At 36.3% G+C, this 17012-nt stretch overlaps 1 protein-coding gene across 5 annotated transcripts in view; it reads right to left on the reverse strand.

The window, feature by feature from the left end:
- PSEN1 (presenilin 1) overlaps nucleotides 1–17012 on the reverse strand; it is a 64136-nt gene that overhangs the window by 19335 nt on the left and 27789 nt on the right. For all 5 annotated transcript variants that reach the window (XM_045564407.1, XM_045564380.1, XM_045564388.1 and 2 more), the window contains 2 exons: nucleotides 15645–15786; nucleotides 6924–6991 (listed from right to left, as the gene is read on the reverse strand). In XM_045564407.1, coding sequence (XP_045420363.1) covers nucleotides 6924–6991; nucleotides 15645–15786 — 210 coding nt within the window. The remainder of the gene's footprint in view (nucleotides 1–6923; nucleotides 6992–15644; nucleotides 15787–17012) is intronic.

Consider the following 17012-nt stretch of genomic DNA (forward strand, 5'->3'; position numbering starts at 1 on the left):
CCTGCCTTGGTCTCCCAAAGGGCTGGGATTATGGGTGTGAGCCACGGCATCCAGCCTTATTATGTACAATAACTTTCATCAAAACATTGTTTAGAATGATGGTTCCCAAACATTAGATGTTTACATCCCACCTTTACAATTTTACCGTATCCTACATCAACTGTGCTTGATATAGGATAAACATTTCTTTAAATTAATTCCCTCTTTTCCTCAAGTTGAGCTTATTTTAACAAGAAGCTCTATATCATTCATATAAATGGAAAATCAGTATCACAAGCCATAGCTATAAAGGCAAGTATGAAAACTGAAAAAGGCCATATACCACCTAAAATACCACATTATGCTTTGGGAAATACTAGTTTAAAATATCTGAAATTAGAAACAATTAAACATGCACCAAAAAATGTTATAGGTAGGACATAAATTTTCATCCAATGAAATTTAGTAGTCATTAATATATATATTTTTTATACACACACATAAACATGGAGTATAGGCATAACACATTGATGCTTGAAAAAAATATAATCCTTTTTATGTAAAATACTGTGAGAGAAGAGTGGGCAAGAAATTGATATATTAATTCCTGAAAAGATGACAGGACTTGTCTTTAGGTGGTCAGAGTCTAGTCATTTTTCACTTTTCTTTTTTATAATCGTTTTTTTTTTTCCAGACAGAGTCTCACTCTGTTGCCCGGGCTAGAGTGCCGTGGCGTCAGCCTAGCTCACAGCAACCTCAAACTCCTAGGCTCAAGGGATCCTCCTGCCTCAGCCTCCCAAGTATCTGGGACTACAGGCATGTGCCACCATGCCTGGCTAACATATTTTTTTTTCTTTTTTTAGTTGTCCAGATAATTTCTTTCTATTTTTAGTAGAGACGGGGGTCTCACTCTTGCTCAGGCTGGTCTTGAACTCCTGACCTCGAGCGATCCTCCCGCCTCGGCCTCCCAGAGTGCTAGAATTACAGGCATGAGCCACCACACCTGGCCTATAATCTTATATGATGTCTTTTTTTTGGTAAAAAACAAAAACAAAAACAATGAACATCTAGCATTTTTATAGTGAAGAAAAATACTATTTTAATTTTGGGGGAAAAAAATCCATCATCTAAAAAGAAAGATTCTGCAACTACAGAAGATGCCCTAGGTAACTGAGGAGAAAGCAAGCACTCCTTTATTTAAGTATAAACTTTGGGTTACTGGTACTATTCCAGAAGATGATTCTTCTCCCATTTTGAAATCCAAAATAAAGTAAATAATCACATTTCTGGACAATGTAGGTATTTGTATTAAGCACTTCAGATATCCTAGAATTCAAAAACTAATTAATCTTTGCCTAGGCAATACATCATAAGATATAAAATTCACAACAGATACTGTGAAAAGTTTTCCTCCCCATTCTGTCCCACAGTTCCCCCTTACTAGAGGAAAGCACTATTACTGATTTCATGTGTATCCTTCCAGAGAGAGTTTATAACATATCACAGACACAAATGATAGCATACTATATACAAATATAGCATACTATATTCTGTACCAGGTTTTTTTCTCTTACTAATATAATGGAGAATTTTCTACACCAGTATCCAGTATATCAGAGCTGCTCCATTCTTTTTAATGGCTATTTTAATTTTTTTTAGATACAGAGTCTCACTATGTTGCCCAGGCTGGATTCAAACTCCTGGGTTCAAGCAATCCTCCCACCTCAGCCTTTGGAACATTTGGGACTATAGGTGTGCGCCACCACGCCCAGCTTATAATGACTTTTTTAAGGATGTACCATAATTTATTTAACCAATTTTCTATTGATGGATATTTAGACTGATTCCATTCTTTTGCTATTGGAAACAATACTGCAATGATTATCCCTGTAATTTACTAGGTTCAGGACATATGCATTTAATATTTTAATGGATTTGTTAAACTGGACTTAATGAAAAGTTATATATCAACATGTATGCATTTATTTCCCTGTATCTTTGCTAGGATATTTTCAAACTATTTGATCTTTGTTAACTTAATATATAGCTTTAATTATTATAATATTAATCTTATGAGGAAGGTGTACATGTTTTCTTTTTTTGAGACAGGATCTCTCCTTCTCATCCAGGCAAGAGAGTGCAGTGGTGTCATCATAGCTCACTGCAACCACCAACTCCTGAGCTGAAGTTATCCTCCTGCCTCAGCCTTCCCAGTAGCTGGGACTACAGGCATGTTCCACCACATCTAGCTAATTTTTCCTCTTTTTTTTTTTTTTTTAAATGGGGGTGGGGGGTCTTGCTCTTGCCTAGGCTGGTCTCGAACACCTAGCCTCAAGCAATCCTCCTGTCTTGGCCTCCCAAAGTGCTTAGCACCTGACTCATTCTTAAATTTTCTTATTTAAGAATAATCTGTGTTTTTCTGTTAACTATAACTTTCTGTTATATCTTTTGTCCATTTTTTGGTTAGGCTGTTGATCTTATTTTCATGTAGAGGTTCTTTATATATAAAGCAAATTAGTCTTTGTCTATGAAATGAGCAGAAGATATATTTAGCAGTTTGTTATTCATCCTTGGATTTTGTTCATGGTGTGGTTTTTTTGTTTCTTCTTTGCCTTTCAAAAATTTTTTTTAATGGAGATGAATTTATTAATCTTTTCTTTTATGTGCCCAGGGTTTGTATCATACTTAAAAGGTCCTTCCTTACTGTAATATTTGTTATAATATTCCCTCTTCCCCATATTTTCCTCTAGTCAATAGTTCTACTTCCACATTTAGATCTTTAATCCATTTGGAACTCACCCCGGGTACAGATATAAGGAAGGAATACAAATTTCCCCCCCCAAATGACTACCGAATTATCCTAACATCAATTACTAAGTAATCCACTACAGTCTACTGATACTAAATTTAGTTTATCATAAACTAAATTCTGTCATATATTTGAGCATTTTTCTAGACTTTCTAATCCTTTCTGCAGGTCTCACTATTTTAATTATTGTAGCTTTATAATTTCATATCAGGTAGGCCTAAGTATGCCTTCATTTCTCTGTTTTTTCTGGATACCCTCATTTATTTTTCCAAATAAACTTTAGAATCTTCTTGTGTAGATTAAAAATAACAATTTGGTTTACAGTAAAATAGCCAGGGGTAGTGGCTCATGCCTATAATCTGAGTACTTTGGGAGGCTGAGGCGGGAGGATTGCTCAAGGTCAGGAGTTCAAGACCAGCCTGAGCAAGAGTGAGACTCCGTCTCTACTAAAAATAGAAAGAAATGATCTGGACAGCTAAAAATATACAGATTAACAGCTGTATATTAAATAAACATTAGCTGGGCATGGTGGCACGTGCCTGTAATCCCAGCTACTTGGGAGGCTGAGGCAGGAGGATATCCTGAGCCCAAGAGTTTGAGGCTGCAGTGAGCTATGATGACAACACTGCACTCTATTCTAGCCTGGCAACATAGCAAGACTCTGTCTCAAAAAACAAACAAACAAAAACAAAATTTAAGATCTCTTGGGAGTATACCTACAAATAAAACAAAAAGTGTTTTCTGTATACTATATAATGAGAGCAAAAGATATATTTGTCATTAAAAAAAAACTGCACTATTTATATGAAAAAAGATTCAGATCCATATTATATTATGAATAATATAAACTGGTAATAAAAATTTCAAGCAGATAATTGGGTAAAGGACAAAAAACAAATTTATACAAGAAAATATAATGAATATGTAAAAATATTCATGTTAACTAGTTATCAAAAATACATAGTAAGGCCAGGCGTGGTGGCTCACATCTGTAATCCTAGCACTCTGGGAGGCCAAGGCGGGAAGATTGCTTGAGGTCAGGAGTTTGAGACCAGCCAGAGCGAGACCTAGTCTCTACCAAAAATAGAAAAATTAGCTAGGCATGGTGGCATATGACTGTAGTCCCAGCTACTCAGGAGGCTGAGGCAGGAGGATTGCTTGAGCCCAGTAGTTTGAGGTTGCCGTGAGCTACGATAATGTTGCTGCACTCTAGCCTGGGCAACGGAGCACAACCCTGTCTCAAAAGAAAAAAGAAAATCTTAGAGAGAACTGATGTCTTATGACACATGTATTATGTCTTTCTATATATCCCGGTATAATTTTCCATTTGTTTAAGTCTTCTTTTTAAGCCCTTCAGAGGTACTGAATATTTCTTATTAATAGATCTCTTGTATAAATTCTTCTTTAATCCTAGACATTTTATCTATTTTGCTGCTATGATAAATGAGATTTTTCCTTTCATTATGTCTTCTAATTCTTTATGTGAAGACTATTGTGTTTAATTTTGTATTCAACTGTCTTACCAAATTTACTTAGTGATTCTAATTGTTTTTTGGTTAGCTCTGAAACAAGACAATCATTTTATGACCAAATATTGACAACTTAACCTTCTTTTTCAAATTATATAGTTCTTATTTCTTTCTTTCTTTCATTTAATTGTATTTGCTAGTCCCTCCCGAGCAATGTTAGGTAACAGTGGTGATAAAGAAAACCCTCACCTTGTTCCTGACCTTAATATGCAAGCCTTTAAAGTTTCCCTATGAGGATGATACTGACTTTCAGAATGAGAGTCACACAATTTTTCATTTTAGAGAATAACCAGCTATTTGTTTCATTAAGGAACTTGGTCAAGAACAAGTGTTGAGGCTGGGCGCGGTGGCTCACGCCTGTAATCCTAGTATTCTGGGAGGCCGAGGCGGGTAAATGGCTCGAGGTCGGGAGTTCGAGACCAGCCTGAGCGAGACCCCGTCTCTACTAAAAATAGAAATAAAAAAATTATCTGGACAACTAAAAATATATATAGAAAAAATTAGCCAGGCATGGTGGCGCATGCCTGTAGTCCCAGCTACTCGGGAGGCTGAGGCAGTAGGATTGCTTGAGCCCGGGAGTTTGAGGTTGCTGTGAGCTAGGCTGACGGCACGGCATTCTAGCCCGGGTAACAGAGTGAGACTCTGTCTCAAAAAAAAAAAAAAAAAAAAAAAGAACAGCTGTTGAATTTTTTTTTTTAACGTTTTTACTTCCCTATCTTAATGGAAAGTTGAATTTTATCAAATACCTTTTAGCATGTACAGAGATGATGATCTAACAAAGTGGTGACTTATACTGAGATTTCCTAATAATGAACCAGTATTCCATTCTGCAAATAAACTCCACTTGGTCATAATCTATTATTCTTTTAATTTATTGCTGAATTCTATTAATATTTAGTTATTCCTTTGGCATTGACAAAAAGGATTGGTCTACAGTTTTCTTCTTGATACTTGTAGGGCTTTAGTTATCAATGTTTTGTGGGCCTCATAAAATGAATCTGAAAGCTTTTCTTCTTTTCCTACATTCTGGAATAGTTGAAATAGTTAGAGTTATCCATTCCTTAAAGGTTTCACAGAATTTCCCTATGAAACTATTGGGGCCTGGTACTGTTGTTGATATTAGTGGAGGTGGAATAGAAACTTCTTCAGCAATCTTCTGTATTTCTTCCTTGCTTTGTTTGTTTGTTTATTTATTTCTTATAAGCCACACCAAGGGACTTTGCTCTGTTTAGATTTTCCCTCTTCAGTGGTCAGTCTTGGTAATTAATTTTTTTCCTAGAATATCACGCATTTCACATAAAATCTCACATTTGCTTTTTTGTCTGTGGTTATTCCCCCTTACCCCTAACCAGGGAAATAACTCTTCGATTTATTTATTAGTTTTACTGCCTCTTCCTAATTTCAGAGTTAGTACAATGGTTTACAAACTGTATTCGGCCCCTGGGAGTGAAAGGGCAGGATGGCAAATCTCTGAGCTTTGCTATGCTTTTCAACAGAGCAGCTCCACTTTTTTCTACAATGTATGTGAAAATTTCACATAAGATTTCATTTGAAAGAAAAAAAAGAATCACTGATAAAAAGAACATAAAAGCATGAAAATAAATTAACTCATGTTTATATACATTCTTGAAATCCTTTCTTAACATTCTGATTCACAGATTTCTACTAGAAGAATATACAACCTTGAAAAAGGCTTAGAATTAACTACATTCTTGAGTCCTTCCAATTATACCTAAGGAAGAACAAAAGAATACCTACCTCATCAGTAATATTGACTTGTCTTTTTTTTTTTTTTTGAGACAGAGTCTCGCTTTGTCGCCCAGGCTAGAGTGAGTGCCGTGGCATCAGCCTAGCTTACAGCAACCTCAAACTCCTGGGCTTAAGCGATCCTACTGCCTCAGCCTCCCGAGTAGCTGGGACTACAGGCATGTGCCACCATGCCCGGCTAATTTTTTCTATATAGATTTTTAGCTGTCCAAATCATTTCTTTCTATTTTTGGTAGAGACGGGGGTCTCACTCTTGCTCAGGCTGGTCTCGAACTCCTGACCTTGAGCGTTCCACCCGCCTCGGCCTCCCAGAGTGCTAGGATTACAGGCGTGAGCCACCGCGCCGGCCTGACTTGTCTTTTATATACCAAGTATGACCTATATGTAGAAACAATTATAATTTTAGAGTAATTCATCAACAAAATACGTGGCTTTAAGTGACAGTTACGGAGCACGAATACAGTTAATTTCTTTTTTTTTTTTTGAGACAGAGTCTCACTCTGCTGCCCGGGCTAGAGTGCCGTGGCGTCAGCCTAGCTCACAGTAACCTCAAACTCCTGGGCTCAAGTAATACAACTGCCTCAGCCTCCCGGGTAGCTGAGACTACAGGCATGCGCCACCATGCCCGGATAATTTTTCTATATATATTATTTTTAGCTGTCCATATAATTTCTTCCTATTTTTAGTAGAGACGGGGTCTCTCTTGCTCAGGCTGGTCTCGAACTCCGGAGCTCAAACGATCCGCCCGCCTCGGCCTCCCAGAGTGCTAGGATTACAGGCGTGAGCCACCACGCCCAGCCTACAGTTAATTTCTGAATGGTATACCAATCATAACTTACCCCAAGTAAATGAAGGAAAAAAAGAACAGCAACAAAAGAGATGATACAATAAGCCAGGCATGGATGACCTAGAAAAGAAAGCATTTCAATATAATAAACAGGTCCCACAACCCTTAAAAAGTACAAATTTCTTACCCCCAAAATAGTATATTATATCTGTGAATGTTATGCTTTTCAAATAGCAGAACAAATAGCTTTGGGATACTTACATATTTATATGGAACTCTTTGGTGCTGACTTACCCATAATATAAAATAGAAACTTCAGCAAGACATAAGCTTTTAAAAGTAGGTGAAATTTTTAAAAAGGAAAGAATGAACTCTAAAATATCAGATTATCAACAGGTAATATGTAAGCTTTAAAGAAGAAATATTTTCAATGGAGTAATCTTACAATGTTTCTGAAATAACAAAAATAACTGAATATCAGATATTCAGTTAAGTGATCTACGTATACATATATCAGCTTTACAAAGAAAATAAGCCCTCTAAATTGCATAACCATTTGACATAAGAATATTCAAAATCTAAAGTTTCAATAAGTACTGCAATATTCTGTTTATTTTGTATGTATGATTAGTAAGTATTAATAATACAAATTCTAAGTCAGTCTATCATTATCATTCAGAATTTATACAGCACTATGTGTTATAAATACTAGTCACTCTTATTAATGTATAGCTTATTAATGAGGGCTAGAATAAAAATTTGATTTTTGTAAACTATTAAATAAAATAAAAATGTTTAATGGTAATTTTATGTAATGGTATATTTGGGAAAATATACAACCTAAGAAGTCTGGAGAACTTTTAAAAACAGAATGGAGAAGCACAATAAATTGCCAAGTAACTTCTAATCAAAAGTGAAAATATTTTGTAGTGGATACACCCATTTTTTGCTTTAATTTTTCAATAGACTTTATTGTTTAATGACAGGAGGAGCTATATAACCAGCAACTTTTCTAAACACCTCTCTTAACCAGAACAGAAATCAAACCTTAAAGAAAGGGGAGAAAAGAACCTCCAAATCAAGAATATTTTTTGTCTTCATTTAAAAAAAATCTCCCACACTCATTCACCAGATCTAGTTGTTCCAATAATCACGCTCTGAGCTACCAAAATCTAGTTGTGACAAGACTCTGTTAATTTTCTCTGTGGCTGTATTTTGATCACCCAAGGTCTTTAAAATCAGTGATCATTAATTCCTTTGAAAGAAAGGATTTCTTAAAAATTCTGACTACATTTCTCTCTTTAAAGCAATCTTATAGAATAGTATAATTTGAGAAAAGGCCAGTAGAATAGCTTTTACTTAGAAGTTGATATTCCTTGGACATCTGAATATTCTAAGTTGACTTTTTAAATACAACAAAGTTATTTCTGGTGCTTTTTCACATAAATTCTCCCCCAACATTATAAAAATCTTAACACACACAGCAAAGTTTAAAGGATTTTACAGTGAATACACGTATACCACCTGGATTCTGCCATTCACATTTTCCAGTACTAGCTTTATAAAATTTCTATCCATTTTCATTCATTAGTCTTATTTACTTACTTATTTGTTTATTTATTTATTTATGAGATAGGGTCTCACTATGTTGCCTCAATCTCCTGCTTCAGTCTTCCAAAATGCTGGGATTATAGGTGTGAACCATCATGCCCAGCTAGTCTATGTTATTTTTAATACATAGCAAAGTAAACCGAGGACACTTGTACATTTTCTTCCAAAAACTTCAACTTTAGCAAAATTTTCTAAAGGGAGCCCTGCTTCTATTTCATCTGCCAAAAAAACCCCAACAGTGCTTAAGCAGAAAGGCATTCCCCATATACTCCATACTCCATCATCTAAAGCTGAGACTTTAGAATAAGCATATAAAACATTACAAAAGACAGAAAAGTTTTAAGGAGTGGGAGATATACATTGATATTTTATTATATATTAAGCTCTAAACTAAGGACCAGAGTAAATATCAAACAGAAATTCTCGTTTTTTCTTAAGAGATGCTTGGGTTTTTGGCAAGGGAATGTGGGGAGATGTTTTTATTTTTAAAAGCACTATTCTTCTGAATCAAAACTAACACACGATTGTAACACTTAGAAAATATTGAAACACTAAAAGAAGACAACTATTTCCAGTGGTCAGTGACAACCAAAGTTGATATAACATTTTCCTTTCAGACGTGTTTTCTGTCTACATGTGTAGGCACATGTAAAGACCTTTTAATAAAATGAGAATCAAGTAGTATAGTTTTACATTCTGCTTTTAAAAATGTAATCTTTTATTACATATTCTCACACCACCAAATATTTTCTGAAAATATGATTTTTAAATGACTAAATAACTAATTACTGATTATTAAAACACATTTGCTTAGTTACTTCACAAAAAGGGCTGGATTAATCTTTACCAAGCGAATATGCAAATATATTATTATTTTAATATGCATTTATTTTTTTACTAATGAAGAGATACACTCACACATTTATCTATCTACTTATTTATTGGCGATCTATATTTCTTTTATAATTTCTCTGCTCAGGCTTTTTTGATTGGTTAGGATGCCTGTAAGTATTCTTTATATCGTGAAATTAGCCCTTCGCCTGTAAGAATGGTTAGTAAACAGTTTTCCTATTTAGATTGGCCATTTATGTTGTAATTTTCTGAATTCAAAGCCTCTTATGATGACTAAATAGCACCTCCTTTTTCTAGAACATCAGGTGGTAAAATAGGCCTTCCTCATCTTGCAAATCAGGTGGTTCACGCCTATAATCCTAGCACACGGGGAGACCAAGGTGGGAGGATCACTTGAGCTCAGGAGTAAAATTAGCTGGGCATGGTGGCCCAGTGAGGAGGCTGAGGCAGGACAATTGCACAAGCCCAGGAGTTTGAGGTTGCAGTGAGCTACGATGATGAAGCCAATGTACTCTACCCAGGGCGACAGAGTGAGACCCTGTCTCAACAAAATAAAAATAAGTAAAATTCTTTTTTAAAAAAGAAAAAAATTTAAAAGAAAATCATGTGCCAAAGGCTCTGAAAGAAAAGTGCCCTACTTCAGCATACAACAGCAAATACCTCCTCTAAACCCTGAACTGTCCAGGCCAGAAGTCATGTGACTTTAATAAGTTACAGTTCCAACTATAACAAATTATGTGTAATAATTAACTACCTTTTGTTTCTAATTTTCTAAGGTTTGGTCTTTTAGCTTCCTGTGCTTCTTCTCATAGACATTGCACAACCAACCAGTGATATGAGAAATCCTTAGGGTTTATTTCCAAACAGGTTCTGGCAAGTTTCTCAATTTCTGACTCAAAAGCTCCTTTTACTTTATACCAGGAGTCAAAGTAAACAACTTATTTTTATAGAATTGGCTATGTTTGCTAAGACTTGAACATTAAAACACAAAAACAACACAACACTAATGAACAAGTATGAAAATCTGGCTGAATATACACCTTTTAGACTGTCTAAAATGAAGCATTACTTGATAAGACATAACTAGATAAGACAGTTAAGCACATTCCACCCTCTTTCCCCGTGAACGCAACTATAAAACCTGGACAGAAAGCAGACAGTAGCCAGCAGATGACAGTAAGTAAAGAGAGGTAGGTGGGCTTGGGGAATTAGAAGTACACTGAAGCAGGGGTGAGCTGACCGCTTTTTTCCTCCAGTACCACCCTCCTCCTCCTCAAGAACTCAACACAGCTCGAGGGGGCATTAGCAAGACAATGGGAGATCTAGAAGTCCTTCAGTTCTAGCTTGAGGAGCAGAAAGGGGGTCTCCTAACAACCAAAGTTAAGTATGAAAATAGTTTTCTTTCTTTCTTTCCTTCCTTCCCTCCCTTCCTTTTCTTTCTTTCTTTTCTGCCTTTCTTTCTTTCCCTTCCTTCTTTTCTTCCCTCCCTTCTTTCTTTCTCTCCTTCCAACTTTCCTTTGGTTCCTCTCTTTCTTTCTTCCTTTCTTCCCTTTTCTTTCTCCTTCCTTCCTCTCTTTCTTATTCCTTTCCTTCCTTCTGCTCTTTCTTTCTGCCTCCCTTCCTTTCTTCCTCCCTCCCTTCGACTCTTTCTCCCTCCCTCTCTCCTTCTCTCTTTCTTCTCCCTTTTCTCCATTCTCTCATGCCCAGCCCCCAAACAATGCTGTGGTGGTGGCAATGGGGATGCCAGGAGCCTAAAGTTCAGAGAGAGGGGAACCTTCCTCTCTGACTGGAAAAGTGGTAGTCCCCAGAGAGCAGGGCAAATAGCGCCTGCTTTATTTCTCTCTCTGTCCTCCAACTTCTTGGCCCTGATGCTAGGAAAATAAAGCCCAGAGGAACAGAAAAGGGAAGTCCAGAGAAAGCAAAAAGTACCAGAAAGATCACAGAAAGGCAGCTCATGAATGTAACCGCTTGAAGCTGTTTATGAACTAGTGGGCCCCTTCTCCCAGGTGAGCATGTGTGGATGACCCTCAGCAGCATACAACTGCATTAGAGGTAGACCACCACTATCCTAGTCCCACTGATGATCCGGCGGCACACACACAGGACAGACCTGAGTTACACTGTAAAAGCTCTGAAAACTGAACTGACAATGGAACCACTGGCCACAGCAGGCTGCTTGGAACTTGTGACCTAACCCAACCAGATTGGCCAATAAAACAAAAATATTACCATTCTCCACAGGATTTAAACAAGACCAGAGCCCATAACATAATAGTCAAAATGTTCAAGGTACAATCCAAAATTACTTGGAATAACTACAAAAATCTCAATTTTCATGGAAAAAGACTCAAACACCAATGCCAAGATGACATATATGTTGGAATTCTAACAGTCTTTAAAGCAGATATTATGAAAATGCTCCAAGAAGGGCAATCGCTCTTGATATGAAAATTTGAAAAGTCTCAGGAAAAAAAAAAAAGAAAAGAAAAAGAAAATGCACAGAACAACAACATGGAAATCTTAGAACTAAAAAAAAATAACAACAACAAAAAAATTCAATGAAGGGGCTCAGTAGCAGAAAGCAAATGACAGGAGGAGTCAGTGAACTTGAAGACAAATCAAAAGAAATTATTCAAACCAAACAATAGTGAGAAAAAGTTTGGAAAATAAATGAACAGAGCTTCAGAGACCTGTGGAACAATAATAAGGGTTATTTGTGTCATCAGTCTCAGAAGAAGAGGGTAAACAATGTGGTACAGAAAAAATTATTTGAAGAAATCCTGGTTGAAAACTTCCCAAATTTGGTTAAAGACATAAATCCAGAGACTTAAAAAGCTCAGTGAACTCCAAATAGGATAAACAAAGAAATCCACACACAGGCACACAATTAAAATGCTGAAAATTAAAGAAAAAGAAAATCTTGAAAGTAGCCAAGAAAAAACAATGTATTACTTATAGAGGAACAACAATTCTAATGACTATTCTTATCAGAAACCATGGAGGCTAGAAGAAAATAGAACATCATTTTTAAAATGCTGAAAAAAAAGAACTATGAAGACAGAATTCTGTGCTCAGTAACAATATCCTTTAGTATAAAGGCGAAATAAAAACAACCTAAGATGAAGGGAAACTAAGAAAACTTGACAGACTTGCTCTAAAAGAATTACTAAAGGAAGTTGTACAGACAATAATACTAGAAGGAAACAACATCAAGAATGAAGTGAGAGCAAAAAAAATGCTAAATAATCTAGGTAAATATGTTAATAATAGATGGTTGAAAGCAAAAATTAAAACTCCTCTGATGGGCTTTTCTTTTTTTTCTGTATTTCTCTTTTTTTAATTGGTACATAACTGATGAACATATTTTTAGAGTACATATGATATTTTGATACATTCATAAATATCTATTGATATATCTTTCCTTTATGCTGGGACCACAGAATTGAGGATTGGGTTTGAGAGGAATGTGTTGATCCAGGCCAAACTCTAGACTGAGACCCCCACACTAACCCATGACCTTCTGACTCATACTAGCTATAGACCCCTGCCCCAGTTCTCCATCTGCAAAATGGGACAACAGGAGGGCCAGCTCATAAAGCTGGTGCTTAGATTAAATGAAACAAAGCAGATATGGTGCTCTAGCATCCTCTGTGTTATCATTGCCCAAGAGTGGGAAAACCCATACGTGCTTAAATGCAGAGAAAAGGAGACATAGTTTAGAGATGGTGGTTTCCCTTATACACATGAAAATACATAAACTCAGACAAATATTTCCTAAAACTACCAGGAAAAAAAACTCAGGTAACATAATCATGAGCCCAGAGCTCCATCTAACCAATTACACAAGTATTTTGAAAAGGAAAGGCAAGAAATCTGGAAGTAAATTCTAGATTACAAGAAAAGGTAGAATTCCATTCCGCAATAAAAAAAACAGAAAACAAAACCCAAAAGAACAAAAGTAGCATATGATCCAAATTAAGAGTCACAAAGTGAGTCTAATAAAACAAAGAAATGGAACTGGCAGACAAAATACATATGGCGAAAAAAAAGATAAAGAAAATTAAGAAACAAGTATATTTAAAGTGGGAGCAGGGGAATGTTTGCCAACGTGGATTTACGTCTTGGCTCTTTGGCTTTTTAAGTATTGATGATGACTTGTCATCACCATACACACCTTTCCACATCAATGTTCTCCATGTGCCAATGTCAAACTACAGATGGTCATCACTTATTTTAACACTTTCACTCAAATGTTCAATAAGCAAGGTTAAACTCTGTATAACTTTAGAGTTTGTATATATTGAAAAGGTATTTGATCTTACCAGTAATCAACTTAATGCAAATTAAGACATTTTGTTTACCTATAAAAACTAGCACAGAGTTTTTAAAAACTTCAATGCTGGTGGGATAAGACAGATACTCTCATTCACTACTGATGTTAAGTACAAATGGATATAACCTTTTGAAAAAGGAATTTTGTATACCAAGAGAGTAAAAACATGTAGATAATTTGCCCCAGAAATTCCATGTCCTTAGGATTTTACCCTAAGGAAATAATTTGTAAAATTGAAGAAGCTCTAAGCATAAAGACATTACTGAGTTTTATAATAGTGAAATACTGACAACAATTCAAATGTCCAACATCAGGGAAATTAGAGGAAGTAGACTACAATATGCTCATTGAGTCAAATATTATATAGCCACAGAAATATTAAAAAATTTTTTTTTTGTAGAGACAGGATCTCGGTATGTTGCCCAGGCTGATCTCAAACTCCTGGACTCAAGTGATCCTCCTGCCTTGGCCTCCCAAAGTGCTGGGATAACAGGTATGAGCCACAGCGTCTGGCCTATATTTCCTAAAAATTCATAATACGGAAAAATGCTTACACCAAACTAAAGGTTAAGAAAGGACACATACTGATTATACATTTTAACCATGTTATTAATAAAAAAGCATACAGAAATAAATACCAAAAGGAAATAGAGTAGATTCCAATATTTGGAAAGTTAGCTTTTTTAATTCCTATTATTTGAAAATGACCTTAAAGGTCTACGATTTGTAATAATTTGTAATTTTTCTAAGGCATGAGTTTGAAACATGTGCCAGGTGGCTGAAATTCAGCAGTCAATCACTTAGCAAGAGAGTGAGCTAGGAGAGAGGCTGTGACCGTTGGGCCTGTGTCTTTCTGTACAACCTCCCTGCCCCCACTTCCCAAGGAAAGGGTAGAGCTCTGCAGGAGAGATGGTGAGGGAATGGATGGCTACCAGTTTAGGCAAGGTATGACCGGCCACCAGTGAGTTTAATACCCACATCTGAAGGTGGCTTTGTTGTTCTGTATCCAAATCTGATTTTTTCAGTTATACCATATTTTATAGGGACTATTATATCCTATAGTGCTATCTGTGAATGAGGGGATTCCCAAAGGTCTTAAGGTATATCCCTTTGGAATGTCATACATATATTACAAATTGAAATATTAAAACCACTTAGATTGTGGTATTATATGAAAATATTTATTTTCCATTTATGACTTTGTATTTTTATTTAATTTATATATAACATATATAAATTATATATTATAAATTATATAAATAATATATATTGTTTAATATATATCATATGTAAATTATAAATTATATAAATAATATATATTATTTAATATGTATATTTTGTTGTTGTTGGTTTGGTTTTTTTTCTTTTTTTTGAGACAGAGTCTCACTCTGTTGCCCGGGCTAGAGTGCCATAGTGTCAGCCTAGCTCACAGCAACCTCAAACTCCAGGGCTCAAGGGATCCTTACTGCCTCAGCCTCTCGAGGAGCTGGGACTACAGGCATGCGCCACCATGCCCAGCTAATTTTTTCTATATATATATTTTTAGTTGTCCAGCTAATTTCTTTGTATTTTTTTAGTAGAGACGGGGTCTCGCTCTTGCTCAGGCTGGTTTCGAACTCCTGAGCTCAAATGATCCGCCCGCCTCAGCCTCCCAGAGTGCTAGGATTACAGGCGTGAGCCACCGCGCCTGGCTGGTTATATATATATTTTTTGAGACAGGTTCTCAATACGTTCCCCAAGCTGGTCTCAAACTCCTGGGCTCAAGCAATTCTCTCGCCTCAGCCTCCTAAGTAGCTAGGATTACAGGCATGTGCATATTTTTAAAATGCTCTTCAATGTGGGGTAAGAAAACTAAAAATTAACTCAGCTCTAGAATTTAAGACCTTTTTCTTCACTAGATCAAGTACGATATGTGACCAAAAAACCCAAGCATAACAAGAATAAGGTGGAAAGCAAAGCTCTGCATCTCATGCTCACCTTATAGCACCTATATTTATATAGAACCACCAGAAGGATAGTCATGACAACAATGACACTGATCATGATGGCAGCATTCAGAACTGAGTGCAGGGCTCTCTGGCCCACAGTCTCGGTGTCTTCTGTGAATGGGGTATAGATTCTACAATAAAACAAAACACAAAAGTCCTAGATAAGCATTGATCCCAAACCACATACTCCCCCCAAGACCAGAATTTTGTTTTCCTTGATTCAATTAAGATCTTATAAGTCACTTTGTTCTATCTCATCAATCTAGCTAAGAATTTTTAACCTAAAGAAAGATAACTATGCTCTAAAATAACTGCTTCAAAATAAAATACCTAACACATATAAGAGAAGAACTTATGTGTGAGCCAGACACTGGCTCCATCTAGTGGATGCTTTACGTTGAAATAATTCATGAAATGTTCTTTCTCCACAGTACATTATTAATTTGTTAAAGAACCAGATTCTGCCACATAAAGTACGTAGGCTGACAAGAGGTTACCAGAGGAAGGTGATATGGCTTATAATTATTGTCTTTCATCTGCAGAGTGATTACAACTGGAGTTGTCTTGAGATAATGTCACATATTCATCTTCCCCTTCTCATTCACATAAAAACATTTTTATTCCAGGTGCCAATGTTCCCAGCCAAAGACTTTATTTCTGATTCCCTTATATTTATGTGTGGCTATGAGACTCAGAAATGGCCAATGAGTTACAGGCAGATGTGTTGAGTATGGAACTTGTAAGAAAGGAGTGAATTCTGCTGAGATGTCCTATGTCCTCTTCTCCCTCACTCCTTCCTGCTATCTGAACGAAGGCTGGGCCTCCAGCCTGGACCCTGAAGTAACCTAGAAGATAGAAGCTGAAGAAGAAGGGAGCTTGAGTCCTTGAATGTGAAGGCACTGCACCAAGCAGGACTGCCTACTTCTGCATTACTCTATGGGAGAGAGACAAAATATGTGTATCATTTAAACCAGTTATTTTGATTTTCCGTAACAGGGTCAGCAAACTTTCTGTAAAGGATCAGACAATAAATATGTTAAGCTTTGTAGGTTGTATGGTCTCTGCTGCAACCACTTAACTGTGCCATTGTAGCATGAAAGCAGCCACAGACCATGTATAAACAAATGGGCAAGGTTGTGTTCCACTGAAAATTTATTCACAAAAACAGGTGGCAGGCAGATCTGGGCTGTGGGCTGTACCTTGCCAACCTTTATTTTATAATGTTGCCAAACCTAACCCTAACTTATACAGATAATGTTAATATTCCCCATTCTCTTTGGTTATTATCTCTAACCCTTGCCCATCACTGTCTTAGCCCTTCTCTCAAAAGACTAAAATCTTGGCTTTCAGAATACCA

This window comes from Lemur catta, chromosome 1 (genome assembly GCF_020740605.2).
Source record: "Lemur catta isolate mLemCat1 chromosome 1, mLemCat1.pri, whole genome shotgun sequence".
Classification (NCBI taxonomy): domain Eukaryota; kingdom Metazoa; phylum Chordata; class Mammalia; order Primates; family Lemuridae; genus Lemur; species Lemur catta.